Genomic DNA, 15,173 nt, shown 5'->3' with positions numbered 1-15,173 from the left:
ACTAGTTAATATCAAACTCGGACCTCTTATTCCAATGGCTTGCTATCACAGTAGATGTTGTGCCTGTCTTTCAGGTACAGGCAGCGGCTCTCTGTCTCACTCTATTCTGCGGACCATTGCTCCCACCGGCCACCTGCACACAGTGGAGTTCCACGCTCAGCGAGCTGAAAAGGCCATCCAGGAGTTCAAGGAGCACAAGGTGTCTCACCTGGTTACTGTTAGAAACCAGGATGTGTGCAAGGATGGCTTTGGCATCACAGGAATAGCCGATGCTGTGTTTTTAGACATCCCCTCTCCATGGGAGGCAATCACACATGCCAAGAGCGCCATTAAACGCAAAGGTGAGAGCACACAACTGTGAGATAACTAAAGCAACATTACCATAAAAATGCTAAATGTCATGTGTTACACTGTCACCATGACTTCCTCTCACTTGAAGCCACTGAAATGAGTCTTCAAGTTACAAGATAGAAATACAACAGTGACCTTTATGAACACACAACTTCAGACACGAAAGTGGTACTGGCACAAAAATGTACAGTCTGCGCATACTTATTAAAAGTACTTTGTAATTGTGGTACTTTGATACAATATATTACTGTGGGACTGTATTTACGTGGTGTTCCTATGTACTTCAAAGAATAACATGGTGAAATAATGATATATTTTCAAAAGAAAAAACTGGTGACTCAATGTTTAAAGTTGCAGTGTGTAATATCTTCCTTAAAGGGATAGTTTATCCAAAAAAATGAAAATTATTATAATTTATCATAATTGACTCATCCTGAAGTTGTTCCAAACCTGTTTGAGTTTTCTTTCTTCTGTTGAGAACAAAAGAATGAAGTAGTTAGATATTTTGAATTATGTTTATAACCAAACAGTGGATGGTAGCCATTGACTTCCATTGTATTTTCTTCCATACTGTTGAACTCAATGGTTACCGTCTACTGTTTGGTTACCAACATTATTCAAAATACCTTCTTTTGTTCTCATCAGAAGAATGAAACTCATACCGGTTTGGAACAACTTGAGGGTTTTAATTTTCAAATGTAAATTTTTGGCTGAACTATCCCTTTAACTCCCCTCGTCTGTCATTGACTTCAAAGATAACCTCCAGGGAACAAGAGGTTTGGTATGAGATTCATAATAATTGATTTAAAGCTGTATTCTCTGTGTTGGTTTTCATCTCTGTTATGGATGCAGCTTCTGTGAACCATTGACAGAGGGCCATTACTCTCCATATTTGTATCTTGGTTTTATCTTTGGCTTGAGTTTTCCCAGTTTGAAAAGCATTCATAGCTTGTGTGTGTGTGTGCATCTGTTTTGTCTGTGGTCTCAATGATCATTCTGATGAAACCAATATTTGGTTTTATCGAGTGGCCTTGTCAGAACTGGTCTTTTCAGAAGTGACCTGACCACTTTGGCAGGTGGCTGTTTCCATAGGAACAACTACCCACTTTGTCCTGCTGGGCATGCCCATACTAGTCAGTATCCCAGTAAGGGGTCAGCAATTGATCATTCTCGTGCGTCAGTAAAATATTGAAAGGAATTTTCATAAAATGCACAGCCCTTGGCTTTTAACCTATCACTTTACCTTCTTGGTACAGGATGAAGCTGAGATGTAGTTAAACGATTCGTTTATTGGCAACAGGTGCTGGGATTTAGTACATTTGATAAATTAATTTGACAAAGACCATACTTTACAAACTTTATGGAAATTGTATGGGTATATTGCTCGTGAGTTCACAAACAATTATAAAACAGTTTATTCAAAACGTTTGGATGAATTAATGGTGCATAGAATGGAAAACTGCATTTACCTTGGCATAATTGAATAATAACCGTTCTGTACAAGGGAATGACATGCCATGAGCCTCAAACACCATTGTTTCCTCCTTATGAAATCTTGTGCATGCAAAAGCCCAATGAATAATAGGCAAATCAGAACATAACACTGACTGTGACGTTTCAGTCGGGATCACTTATAGTTACACCCAACATTTGCATATACCCACCCACCCAAGTTCTATGTCAGCCGAACCTGCACAGCCGAATCATCAGAAGCTATGCAGGTATTGTAAAAAAACAAGCAAGGATAGTGAAAATGGCAAATCATGCCAATAAATGTCATGTTCCAGGCTGTGCAGGGGATGTGATGTGCAGGGTTGGTGTCTGTATTCAGAAAGGCACGGAAAACAAATAACACACATTCTAATAAAATAACGTGAGCCACTAAAGGTACATTGTTAGCTGCTTGCTAGCAGTAGCCTGTTACATTACAGTACATGAGATTTCACTTACCACATTAACAGAGTAAGGAAAGATGACTGAGGATGATGTCAAATGATTTACAGATCCTGAGCACCACTGACAAGCATCTGATCTTGTAAAATGTGTGGTAAGTGCTGGCGCTGTAGTTTACACAGAGCACGTGCAATCACAAAGCTCAAAATTAAAAGTACAAAGTGATTGTGCATTCAAAAGCAGTTTCAATGCCTTGTTCAGAGAGGATCTCCTGGAGATCCTTTTCAAAGTCTCTCTGTCTCTTGTAAGTGGAATTTTTGGCATCATTTACACTACACCCCCTCTTGGAGACTCACAGTCTATCTGATTTGTAATATACACACATTCTGAATGTTTTGGCTGGCAGGGTAATGACCATAAAGGGGCAGGCAGAGAGACTTAAGTGAGCATAGGCAATGCTCTGTGAAGCTCAGACACGCATCTGTTGGCCTCTTTCTGTTTCTTTTGACTTGTGTTGTGCAATATTTATCAGTTCTCAGCACAGAAAAGCACAGCTTTGTCTATGTAAGCTGTGGTTAACTACAAGCCAGTTGTTGGCCTGATAGTTGGTCTTGTTTTCTGGTTTAAGTGCCCAGAGAATCCAAGATGTTGGTGTGGCTCCTTTCTTTCCCAGACCCCAGTTGCCAGGAGACCCAATGTCTCTGTTTATGACTGTTTTCATGGAAAGGCCTTATTTGTCAGAGGAATGACACAATAAACCTCTCTCTCTGTCTTGAAATATACTTCTGTTAGTGCTCTTCATCGACAGTCTTTAGCCATACATCACCCTGTTTCAAATTCTAGAAGCTGCCTACACAGGCAGAATTTCAGCAGTGCACTCAAAAAGAGACTAAGAACCCTTCTTTTGGGCAAATTCAAAAGGCTAGATTTAAAACACGAAGCCGACTTTGTAAATAGTTTGAGAAAAAATAGGAATCACACAAAAGTTGTCAAACACAACACACACACGGACCCATACAAACATGTGCCTTGTTCCCAGGAGAGGTGTGACAAATAAAACAATGATTTCTTGCATCACATTGGTTAAAAATATTAAACTGTTTGCTGTCCTCCAAATCAATACAATCACATAATACATTCCTATTCCGTTGCAAAAAACAAAACAAAAACAACAATCTAAAGACTGGAATACTATACATGAGTTTTTGCACAGACTTATGCCCAATTTGTTGTCTGAAGGACTCAACACTAGTTGCCGAAAATCAGTCAGCAGAATTTGGACAGAATTCACAAAAAAATTGCGTATTTGTATGATGGGCACAGACTTCCATTTGATTCATGCAAAAAAAAATTATTTTTAGAGAAAACAAAACAAAACTGAGGTCCAAACCTAACATTCAGCCAGGTGCAAACAGATCAAAAATGCATTAATGAGATCCCACCTTTCACTACCAATTTGCCAAAACCTAAAAGAGTTATGAATTTCTGATAGTATGTTGGAGGAGAACACTGTAAGCATGTTTAATATTTTAAGCAGATTTTAGAACATATGTTGATTTCATTTGTCATGTGTCTCCTAGAAACAAGGTGAAGGTTTTTGTTCTGAGTAATTTGAAAGTCTGGTAGTGTCTGATGCATAATTTTTCCTCTGTAACCATTTACAAAGTCGTCATGTGTATGATACTGTAACGAATTACAAACTTCATAATCAGTTAGTAATACCACCTTTAGTCCAAATTCCCTCCATTTGTGTTAGTGGAGAAAGATGACAAAGGAGTGGAAGAGAATCACCGTCTCAGACACTTAAACACCCTTCCTCTGTTTATCCAGGTTATTATAAGACCGTTTAACAGTAAGGCAAGAATATGCAAACAAGAGCATGTTGACTGCTCTCTGACCCTTTACAGCTTTGTGAGCTAACATATGTTTCCAGTAATAAGGAACCATATTCTGTACATCACTTCCTGACTATTCTCAGCAGGCCTGCATGAAATCTGCGCCCACAGAGGTTGCTGAAATCTCTGCAGATTTCTGTTTTTACTGTTCTAGTTGTTTGAGCAGCAACAGAGTATGACGTAACTATTGGCTCAGCCAATAATGTGATTTTTGGGGTGGGCTTCTTACAGTAGCAGTTAAGGGGTGTGTTTAAGACTTGTTTGAAGACAGTAATCTGTTCTGCAGTTGGGTTTAATGCTCCTAGTAAAATACTTCAGCTTTGCATCCACTCCACAGAATTCTGCAGATTTACACCTGAAAGGAATGCAGAACATATGTGGAATATATCAATTTCTGGGTCTACTAATAAGTTTAAAACCGTTGCTTTGTGGCTCTACATATAAAACTAAAAACAAGGTCTCAGTTGCACTTCCTTAAAAGCACTGAATAAAAATGTTCTTGTTCCATGTTCCCTATTTCTAGATTCAGTCTTGACTTGAAATAAGCCACAATAGTTAACTTCCCTTTTGGGTGTTTGATAAGGTTTTACAAATAGTAAAGTTTGTTGCTGTTCAATGTTTCTGTTTGGACAGAATGTAACCCAAGTGCTAGATATGTGTACAGTCGTGGCCAAAAGTTTTGAGAATTACATAAATATTAGTTTTCAAAAAGTTTGCTGCGAAACTGCTTTTAGATCTTTGTTTCAGTTGTTTCTGTGATGTACTGAAATATAATTACAAGCACTTCATACGTTTCAAAGGCTTTTATCGACAATTACATGACATTTGTTCAAAGAGTCAGTATTTGCAGGGTTGGCCCTTCTTTTTCAGGACCTCTGCAATTCGACTGGGCATGCTCTCAATCAACTTCTGGGCCAAATCCTGACTGATAGCAACCCATTCTTTCATAATCACTTCTTGGAGTTTGTCAGAATTAGTGGGTTTTTGTTTGTCCACCCGGCTCTTGAGGATTGACCACAAGTTCCCAATGGGATTAAGATCTGGGGAGTTTCCAGGCCATGGACCCAAAATTTCAACATTCAGGTCCCCGAGCCACTTAGTTATCACTTTTGCCTTATGGCACGGTGCTCCATCGTGCTGGAAAATGCATTGTTCTTCACCAAACTGTTGTTGGATTGTTGGAAGAAGTTGCTGTTGGAGGGTGTTTTGGTACCATTCTTTATTCATGGCTGTGTTTTTGGGCAGAATTGTGAGTGAGCCCACTCCCTTGGATGAGAAGCAACCCCACACATGAATGGTGTCAGGATGCTTTACTGTTGGCATGACACAGGACTGATGGTAGCGCTCACCTTTTCTTCTCCGGACAAGCCTTTTTCCAGATGCCCCAAACAATCGGAAAGGGGCTTCATCTGAGAATATGACTTTGCTCCAGTCCTCAGCAGTCCATTCACTATGCTTTCTGCAGAAGATCAATCTGTCCCTGATGTTTTTTTTTTTTTTTGGAGAGAAGTGGCTTCTTTGCTGCCCTTCTTGACACCAGGCCATCTTCCAAAAGTCTTGGCCTCACTGTGCGTGCAGATGCGCTCACACCTGCCTGCTGCCATTCCTGAGCAAGCTCTGCACTGGTGGCACTCCGATCCCGCAGCTGAATCCTCTTTAGGAGACGATCCTGGCGCTTGCTGGACTTTCTTGGATGCCCTGAAGCCTTCTTTACAAGAATTGAACCTCTTTCCTTGAAGTTCTTGATGATCCTATAAATTGTTGATTTAGGTGCAGTCTTAGTAGCCACAATATCCTTGCCTGTGAAGCCATTTTTATGCAACGCAATGATGGCTGCACGCGTTTCTTTGCAGGTCACCATGGTTAACAATGGAAGAACAATGATTTCAAGCATCCCCCTCCTTTTAACATGTCAAGTCTGCCATTCTAACCCAATCAGCCTGACATAATGATCTCCAGCCTTGTGCTCGTCAACATTCTCACCTGAGTTAACAAGACGATTTCTGAAATGATCTCAGCAGGTCCTTTAATGACAGCAATGAAATTCAGTGGAAAGGTTTTTTTGGGGGGTTCCGGTTCCGGTCTCGTCCTCGATGGCAGCTTAGGAAACGTGCTCCTCCGATAAGATTTTAAAAACGTTACCTGCCGGGTATTAAAACCAACTACTAACAATAAGACCTGATTGAAAAGGCAGGCAAGATGGAAACGCGAGAGAGAAGTAGAAAAAATGCCCCAGAAAAACCAGACACTGAAGATGACATACAAAGCTACGACAGCTATGCTAATGCTAAAGATGACACCGGGAGACCAAAAGCTAATGAAAAAGCTAAAGTCAATTTGGAAATGATTCTGCAAGAAATACAAGATTTCAGGCACGAAAACAAACAACACCTGGACGTCATCAGGGAAGATATCAACAACGCAAATCAGAGAATTGAAGTAGCCGAAGACCGCATTAGTGCAACGGAAGCAAAGCTAGAGACGATGGAGCTAATCATGAGAAAAGTGCTCAAAACCCAGTCCCAAAATGACCAAAAGCTTATTGACCAAGAAGCCAGGGCGCGGAGGAGAAATCTAAGGATATTCAACGTACCGGAAATTAAGAACAAGGCAGCTCAGTGAGTGTTTTTCTGGAAAAGTTCCACAGAGAGAAGTTAAACCTTCCCGACTCCCTTGAACTCAACATTGAGAGGGCGCATCGAGCCCTAGCGCCAAAACCCGCAGATGGTGAAAAACCCAGGTCAATTGTAGCACAGTTTTTGCAATACCGAAGAAATACTGAGAAAGGCATGGGAAAAGAAGAGAATCTACGTTAACACAAAGAATCTACTTCGACCACGATTACCCGACTGCCATTCTCAACCGCCGCAAGGAATACAACGAAGCGAAAAGGATTCTGAGGGAGAAGAAAATTCGGTTTCAGACCCCGTACCCATTCAAGCTCCGTGTCTTCTACGAGGATGAGACGCGAGTCTACCACACGGCACATGAAGCAACAAAAGATATGCATGACTGAGGCTTCGCGGTGCGTGTGTTGCCTCCCCAACGGGACCCGATGGAGCTGCTGGATGCAGAGCCCTGGCATGTTGCGGGTAGAAGAGAGAACTACCTCCGCGGACAGTCCGGCAGACAAACTACGGTCATATCCAAGCTCCAGGCTTTTAGAAGAGAACCTCCACATTGAAGAAAAACGGTGAACGGTTTTTTTTTTCTGTTGTTGTTGCCGCGGTTGTTTGTTTTCAGTTATCGTGTTTCCCCTATGTATAGTAATTATTTGGAGGGTCCGGACAATGAACATTTATTCTAAGCTGTCGGGGAGGGCCCATTTCTTACTACCATATGAAAAGGACTTCCCTCCAAACTTCGGCCAAAACATTGGTCAGGTAAAGGACTGTTCACACACCTTTGCAATGGAACCCAAAGAGTTGCAACTTATCCAGTTTTCCACCTTATACTATTATTGTTCTAATGTGTTATGTTTAACCAGAGAGTACGGTAGCATAAATAATGTGTTTATTATTTTTAAAAACAAGTAAATGGCATCTGAAAAGCTAAAAATAGCATCCTTCAATGTTAACGGAATACTAAATCCAATTAAACGTACAAAGATACTAACAAAGATGAGAAGGGAAAAAGTAGACATTATTTACTTACAAGAAACACATCTAAACGATTTAGAACACCAAAAGCTGACTAAATATGGTTATACTAGAATATACTTTTCTTCATACAGAGGTAAACATAAAAGAGGCGTGGCCATATTAATATCAAGCAAACTGGTTTTTGAACAGAGTTATGAGCACAAAGATAAAGAGGGCGTGTTATATTGGTCAAGGGTACTATCAATGGAAATGTGTATACATTACTCAATGTTTATGCTCCACCTGGAAGTGATGGTTTGTTTTATGCTAGTATTGTGGACTTGATTGTAAACCACTCTGAGGGAACCCTCATCTGTGGAGGAGACTTCAATCTTCATCTCCAGCCTAACTTGGATGTTTCAAACCAGAAAAGTAATAATAATAAGGCAATAACTATGAAATTCTGCAAACTAATAAAGAATATAGGGCTAATAGATATCTGGAGGGAAATGTACCCAAATGCTAGGCAGTATACCCACTTCTCTAATCCTCACTTGATATATACAAGGATAGATTATTTTTTCATTTTTAATAAAGACAGATCAAAAGTTGAAGTCGACATCGGTACAATAGATTTAAGTGACCACGCACCGGTATACATGACAATAGATCTAGGTGAAAAACCAAGAAATACACTCTGGAGATTCAATACTAGCCTTCTTAATGATACTCAATTTAAAAAGAAAATGTCATAAGATATTATGAGATACATCAAAGAAAATGATAATGGGGAAACTTCTCCGCCTATCCTCTGGGACGCAGCCAAAGCGGTTCTGAGGGGTAGAATAATTGCAGTAGCCTCTGCAAAAAAGAGACAAAAGCAGAAAAAATTACAGGAGTTACAAGACAATCTAAAATTGCTAGAGGATAGACATGCTCGAAATAATGATATGCAAATTTTACAAGAAATTAAAAAAATTAGAAATGAAATCAATGACCTGACTATAAAAGATATAACAAAGAGAATGCTCTCTACTAAACAAAGATACTATGAAAGTGGCTCTAAATTTACTAAAGTATTAGCCTGGAAACTTAGGAAGCAACAAGCGGAGAGAGCAGTCTTCAAAATTCGAGACAATCAAACTAATACAATAGAAATTAAACAAGATAAAATACAATTGACTTTCGAATCTTTTTACAAAAATTTTTTTTCTAAAGTGACTCAGGATGAAGAGAGTGAAATTGACTCTTTCCTCTATACACTGAATCTTCCTGTGCTGACTGAAGAGCAAAACAACAAATTAGGAGCAGAAATAACCACAGTAGAAATACAAAATGCAATTAAGAGGCTAAAAAACAACGTCACCGGGTAGTGATGGCTTTAACACAGAGTGGTATAAAGCTTTTAGACAGGAGCTTACCCCCCTACTTTTAACCACATTTAATTGGGCACTTAAAAAACCTCGGATTCCTCCAAGCTGGAAAGAAGCTATCATATCATTAATACCTAAAGAAGGAAAGGATAAACTTGAATGTGGGTCATATAGGCCTATTTCAGTCCTCAATGTAGATTACCGTATTTACACCTCATTAATGTCTAAAAGAATGGAAAATATTCTGCCAAATCTCATAAATAATGACCAAACAGGCTTTATAAACAACCGACAAACTCAGGACAATATAAAACGATCCCTACATATAATGAATCATATACAAAAATACAAAGAGAAAGCAATGTTAATTAGTTTAGACGCCGAAAAGGCTTTTTAAATCAGTTAGTTGGTTTTATTTATTTAAAGTGTTGAAAACATTTCAAATAAATGATTTGGTAATAAATAACATCAAGGCTCTTTATGACTACCCAACGTCGAGAATAAGGATAAATGGATATCTAACGGACCCACTGACATTGGAAAGAGGGGTGAGGCAGGGCTGTGCCTGGTCCCCTCTGCTCTTTGCTCTGTACTTGGAGCCGTTGGCCCAACATATTAGACAGTCAAAAAAGATCAGTGGTATCACGATTAACAAAGTAGAGCATAAAATTGCGTGCTATGCAGATGATATAATTTTATTTTTGACCAAACCTGAAATATCAGTACCGGAACTCATGCACTTCCTTGATATTATGGGCCCAATGTCTGGTTACAAATTAAATATTGGAAAAACTGAAACCCTCCCTTATTGGCAACCCCCTAATCACTTTAAGAAGAAATATCCATTTAAATGGCATGCAGATTCAGTGAAATATTTAGGCGTAACCCTCCACAAAGATTTATCAAAAACTCTGGAGAAGAATTATAACCATCTTTACTCAAATGTGAAAAAAGATCTTGAAAAGTGGAATCTCATCCCATATCTTAGTCTAACAGCAAGGATTGAAACCATAAAGATGAACGTTTTGCCCAGGTTTCTTTACTTATTCCAAACTCTTCCAGTTTACATCCCAAATCACTCATTTGCTGAATGGGACAAAGCAATTTCCAAATTCATTTGGCAAGGAAAGAAACCTCGTATTCGTTATAAAACAATGCAGTTGTCAAAAGAGAAAGGAGGATGGGGCCTCCCTTGTCTTAAAAACTACTTCATTTCAGCTCAAGTTCGTACACTACACTATTGGTGTGATCCAGAATACTGGCAGACATGAAACGATTGGAATCAATTGACAACTTGGGGAATAGATGGGTAGAATCTGTACTTACAGTTTGGAAAGAGCTGTTGAAAACATATAATTTGAAAAATGATATTAAAATTCTGAGTTGGCCGGCATATGATCAAAACTTCATACCAAACAGCACTGACTCCAGATATAAGACCTGGATAAATAAAGGTATAAAAGTATTTTTCCTAATTGTAAATGATAATCAATTAGATAGCTTTGACACACTGCAACACAAATTTAACCTGGGGAAAGAGGACTTTTATCGCTATTTACAAATACGGAATTATTATAATCAGAATATTAAACAAAGTGTTCCCCATCACAATTCATTAGTTGAACTTTTTACCAAAGCATACAAATCACAACTTACAAGAGGAATAATAGCAAAACTATATAAGAGTATTACTAACCTTAATAGTCACTCAACAAAATATATAATGGAAAAATGGGAAAAGGAAGCAGGTATTACGATAACAGAAGAGGAGTGGGAATGCATATGCACATCTCAGTGGAGAAGTACAAAATCCCATATGTGGAAAGAATTCTGTTGGAAAGGTGTAACACGTTTCTTTATAACGCCCCAACAAAGTGCACACTTTTCACAAGGAAACAGTTGCTGCTGGAGAAACTGTGGGTGCCAGATAGCACATCATTTCCATGTATTCTGGGATTGTCATATTTTACAAAAATATTGGTATGATGTTAACAATGCCATAAAGCATATTTTTCACATTAACATTCCCCTTGACTTTAAAACTATGTTTTTGGGTTTTAAAACCCAAGCAATGCAAGCATTAGACGGGTATCTCTGGAATATTCTTTTGGCTGCAGCTAGAAAAGCTATTACAAAAAAGTGGGGAATACAGAAAGAACCAAATGTCCAAGATTGGGCTCACATAGTGATGGGCATTTACAAAATGGAAAAGATAACTTTCATAGTGAACCTAAAGATAGATCTATTTGTTAATCACTGGGAAAAATGGGAAAAATATGCTAAACAGTACATGCCTGAGATTATATAAATCATTATCTGCTCTTAGTTGATGAGAATGCTACCGGTCGATATGGATGCCTTTGCTCTTATTTAATTTTATTTTCTAAATATTTAACTATTTGAATTAATCCAAATCCTGATAACGATATGCTACTTTTGTTAACTCTCTGGGTGTTCAGTGGTTATATTTTGTTTCTGTTCATTTTATTTCTTTATCTTAAAAAAAAAAAAAAAAAAAAAAAAAGGGCATAGAGACAAAAGTAATGTCCTTGAAAATTTTTGCCATATTGGTCTTTTCTTTTTTTCTCTTTCTTTCTTTCTTTTTTAACAAACATGACTGTAGAATCACAACTTGACAAATGTGCTTTGTACCGTCTCATATCCTTTTAATAAAAACAAAGTTTCAAAAAAAAAAATAAAAAAATAACATGGATTAGATACAAAAAATAAACACAAATCCTGATTTGTAAAAAAAAAAAAAAAAAAAAAGGTTTTTTTGGGATTAAGTTAATTTTCATGGCAAAGAAGGACTATGCAGTTCATCTGATCACTCTTCATAACATTCTGGAGTATATGCAAATTGCTATTATAAAAACTTAAGCAGCAACTTTTCCAATTTCCAATATTTATGTAATTCTCAAAACTTTTGGCCACGACTGTATATTCATTCAGTGGTTTGATAAGGAACGGATGCAAACTTGAGGCCAAAGTTAGACATAGGCAGTAATACGGAGATCCAAACATTATTAAAGAACCATTTCTGGAGGTTTTCTAAAGTTTTATTCCACTAAGTCCATGAAACTACATGCTGAAGTGTAATTTTCTGATGTAAGGTTTCACTATGAATCCTAAATTTCAAAGTATACTTTGAATGGCTGTGCATACAAGCAAAACACCAGTGATTGTGAAGTGACATTCAGCCAAGTATGGTGACCCATACTCAGAATTCATGCTCTGCTGTGTGAGTGCACTTTGGATGGGTTAAATGCAGTGACACACACACACACACACACACACACACACACTGTGAACACACACCCGGAGCAGTGGGCAGCCATTTATGCTGCGGCACCCGGGGAGCAGTTGGGGGTTTGGTGCCTTGCTCAAGGACACCTCAGTCGTGGTATTGCCGGCCTGAGAAACGAACCCACAACCTTAGGGTTAGGAGTCAAACTCTCTAACCACTAGGCCACGACTTAATGTGTGCAAGCACGGGTGCTCGACAAGTACAATATAGGGATTCATTCTTTGTCCAGTGATTTGCATGTTTTCTCTCCAAAAGTTCAGTAATTAAAATAACAAATTTACTCGTTTAAACTAGAGTTGCGTGTAAATCACCTGACCCAGTCTGTTGTTTTACCATTGAAGACAGAAAATGGAAGAGACAGAACAACAAATTACTGTAGATATAATAACTATAGACAACTATGTTGAAGAGTGATTAAGAGATATAGCCTAAACAAGTACAAAGACATTTGTTTTCGTTCGTAACTTCTGGAGCGAAATGTGCAGAAGTGCAGAAACTAGTTGTTTCCAAAGCGCCAACACAGAATGGCTCACGTGTCTACTTCTCATGAACGTAATGCAAAGGTTCAAAAGAATGTGGGAGTCAGTTTCTGCTGAAGGCAAATGAGGAAATGAAAAATAAATTCAGTCATGCTTATTAGGAAAGTGAATGAGAAAACGCATAAAAACAGTTCGGTTCATTCGGTTCACATCAGAAACAAAACTTCTGAGTTTGCATGAACCATACCTCAAAATCACCCATTTTAGGTGGACTACAATTCGTGGATGCGAATCTGAGATGAGAAAACATCAGAGGTTTGTTCATTTGGATAACTTGAATGCTGTCTAGAGTGAAAGCCACCAAAAAAAAGTCAGTCAATAATTAACTTACTGCTTCTCTTTTCTTCTTGGCTTTGTCTTCAGGAGGTCGTATCTGTTCCTTCTCGCCATGTATAGAGCAGGTCCAGAGGACTTGTGAGGCATTATTGGACCATGGCTTTGAGGAGATCTGCACACTGGAGGTTCTGCTCCGGGTGCAAGATGTTCGTACTGTCACTCTGCCCTTACCAGACTTCGGACCAGAGGAGGACTCCAGCAGCAGCCAGGTGGCTTCAGATCTTAGTCAAGATGAAGTCCAAAACTCTGGGAACACCTCTGTGATCTGTAGGACTGCCACACCTCCCAGAGAAATGGCAGGACACACAGGATACCTCACCTTTGCTACCAAACCATGTGACTAGAGGCATAATTGAAGCTGATGGAGACTGTTGTAGAGTCAAAAGGGATACTCCACCCCAAAATGAAAATTTTGTCATTAATCATTTACCCCCATGTCGTTCCAAACCCATAAATGTTTAGTTCGTCTTCGGAACAAAATGTAAGATATTTTGGATGAAAACCGGGAGGCTTGAGACTGTCTCATAGATTGCCAAGTAAATAACAGTGTCAAGGTCCAGTAAGGTATGAAAAGCATCGTCATAATAGTCCATCACCCATCAGTGTTTCAACCGTAACATTATGAAACGACGAGAATACTGTTTGTTAGCGAAGAAAACAAAAATGTATTCAACAATTCCTTTGTCAACAGTCTTCTCTGTGTCTTTCCACATCACTCAAACTGCCTATGCTCTTCTGTGTCAGCCGCGCCACAAGGATTTCTTCAAGGTTTCTATGTGTATTTAGGCTTTTATTTGAAAGAAAACAGTGCATCCTTGTGGTGTGGCTGAACAGAAGGCAGTTTGTGTAGGTAGTTTGAGTGATGTGGAGAGACACAGAGGAGACTTTCGACAAAGGAATTGTTGAATAAAGCCGTTATTTTTGTTTTCACTTACAAACAGTATTCTTGTTGCTTCGTAACGTAACAGTTGAACCACTGATGGCAGATGGACTATTCTGATGATGCTTTTCATACTTTTCTGGACTTTGACAGTGTAACTAACTTAGCAGTCTATGGGACAGTCTCAAGTTTTCATCTAAAATATCTTAGATTTTGTTCTGAAGACGAACGAAGCTTTTACGGGTTTGGAACGACATGGAGGTAAGTGATTAATGACAAAATGTTCATTTTGGGGTGGAATATTCCTTTAAGAATAAATGCAGACTCTCTAAATATCTTGAATGTAAGGACGTCACCTGAGCACACCTTTGTATAGTCTTTTTTTTGTTTTGTTTTTTAGCTTTATTTCGATATAAAAAGAACAGTTAATAGCTAGATGGGCTTTTACATTAATTTATAAGTTCATGCTATTTAAAAATTCAGTACAGGTTGATACTCCTTGTTATTTGTTTGCCATTTTTTTTTTTTTTTTTTTAGTAGTAGAAAAGATGTTTTACTACAATAAATTATTTTGGAATGGAGAAAAAACATATCTTCATAGTTTCTTTCTCTTGTGCTGTTTGCATGGCAGCTTTGTATGACTGTCAGCTGCTGAATGCAGCTAGGACACAGATATCTGTCCCCTCATAGAGAACACAAGATAGTGACTTGGAAATTTATGCTCCCCATGACGTGTTTTATTTTAGAGCAGAATGTCAGACAACATCATGAAAGCTTTGATTGTGGGGTTTCCATTTGTGTTCATTTATGTGGTGATAGCAGTGTCTTTCCACTGGTGCTCTCAATTCAATGCTGTTACGGCCTGTTTTGTATCTGTTGTGTATGTTACTTTCTTGTATGTGGAATGTAAGATACTGAAGAACAATGTGCCAACATCTGGTACATGTTATATCTGAAATTATCTGCTAAGAGATCTTCTATTTATGTCTCCATAAAAGGTGTTCCTTCTGCAATCTGA

At 38.5% G+C, this 15,173-nt stretch overlaps 1 protein-coding gene across 4 annotated transcripts in view; it reads left to right on the top strand.

Annotated features, from left to right (window-relative positions):
* LOC132110899 (tRNA (adenine(58)-N(1))-methyltransferase catalytic subunit TRMT61A-like) overlaps nt 1-15,173 on the top strand; it is a 25,687-nt gene extending 10,514 nt beyond the window's left edge. For all 4 annotated transcript variants that reach the window (XM_059517983.1, XM_059517982.1, XM_059517980.1 and 1 more), the window contains 2 exons: nt 75-341; nt 13,303-15,173. In XM_059517983.1, the coding sequence (XP_059373966.1) occupies nt 75-341; nt 13,303-13,619 (584 nt within the window). In that variant the 3' untranslated portion in view covers nt 13,620-15,173. The remainder of the gene's footprint in view (nt 1-74; nt 342-13,302) is intronic.

This window comes from Carassius carassius, chromosome 30 (genome assembly GCF_963082965.1).
Source record: "Carassius carassius chromosome 30, fCarCar2.1, whole genome shotgun sequence".
NCBI classification, from domain to species: Eukaryota; Metazoa; Chordata; class Actinopteri; order Cypriniformes; family Cyprinidae; genus Carassius; species Carassius carassius.
Note: the sequence above shows the minus strand (reverse complement) of the source record. Positions and strands in the feature narration are given on the sequence as shown.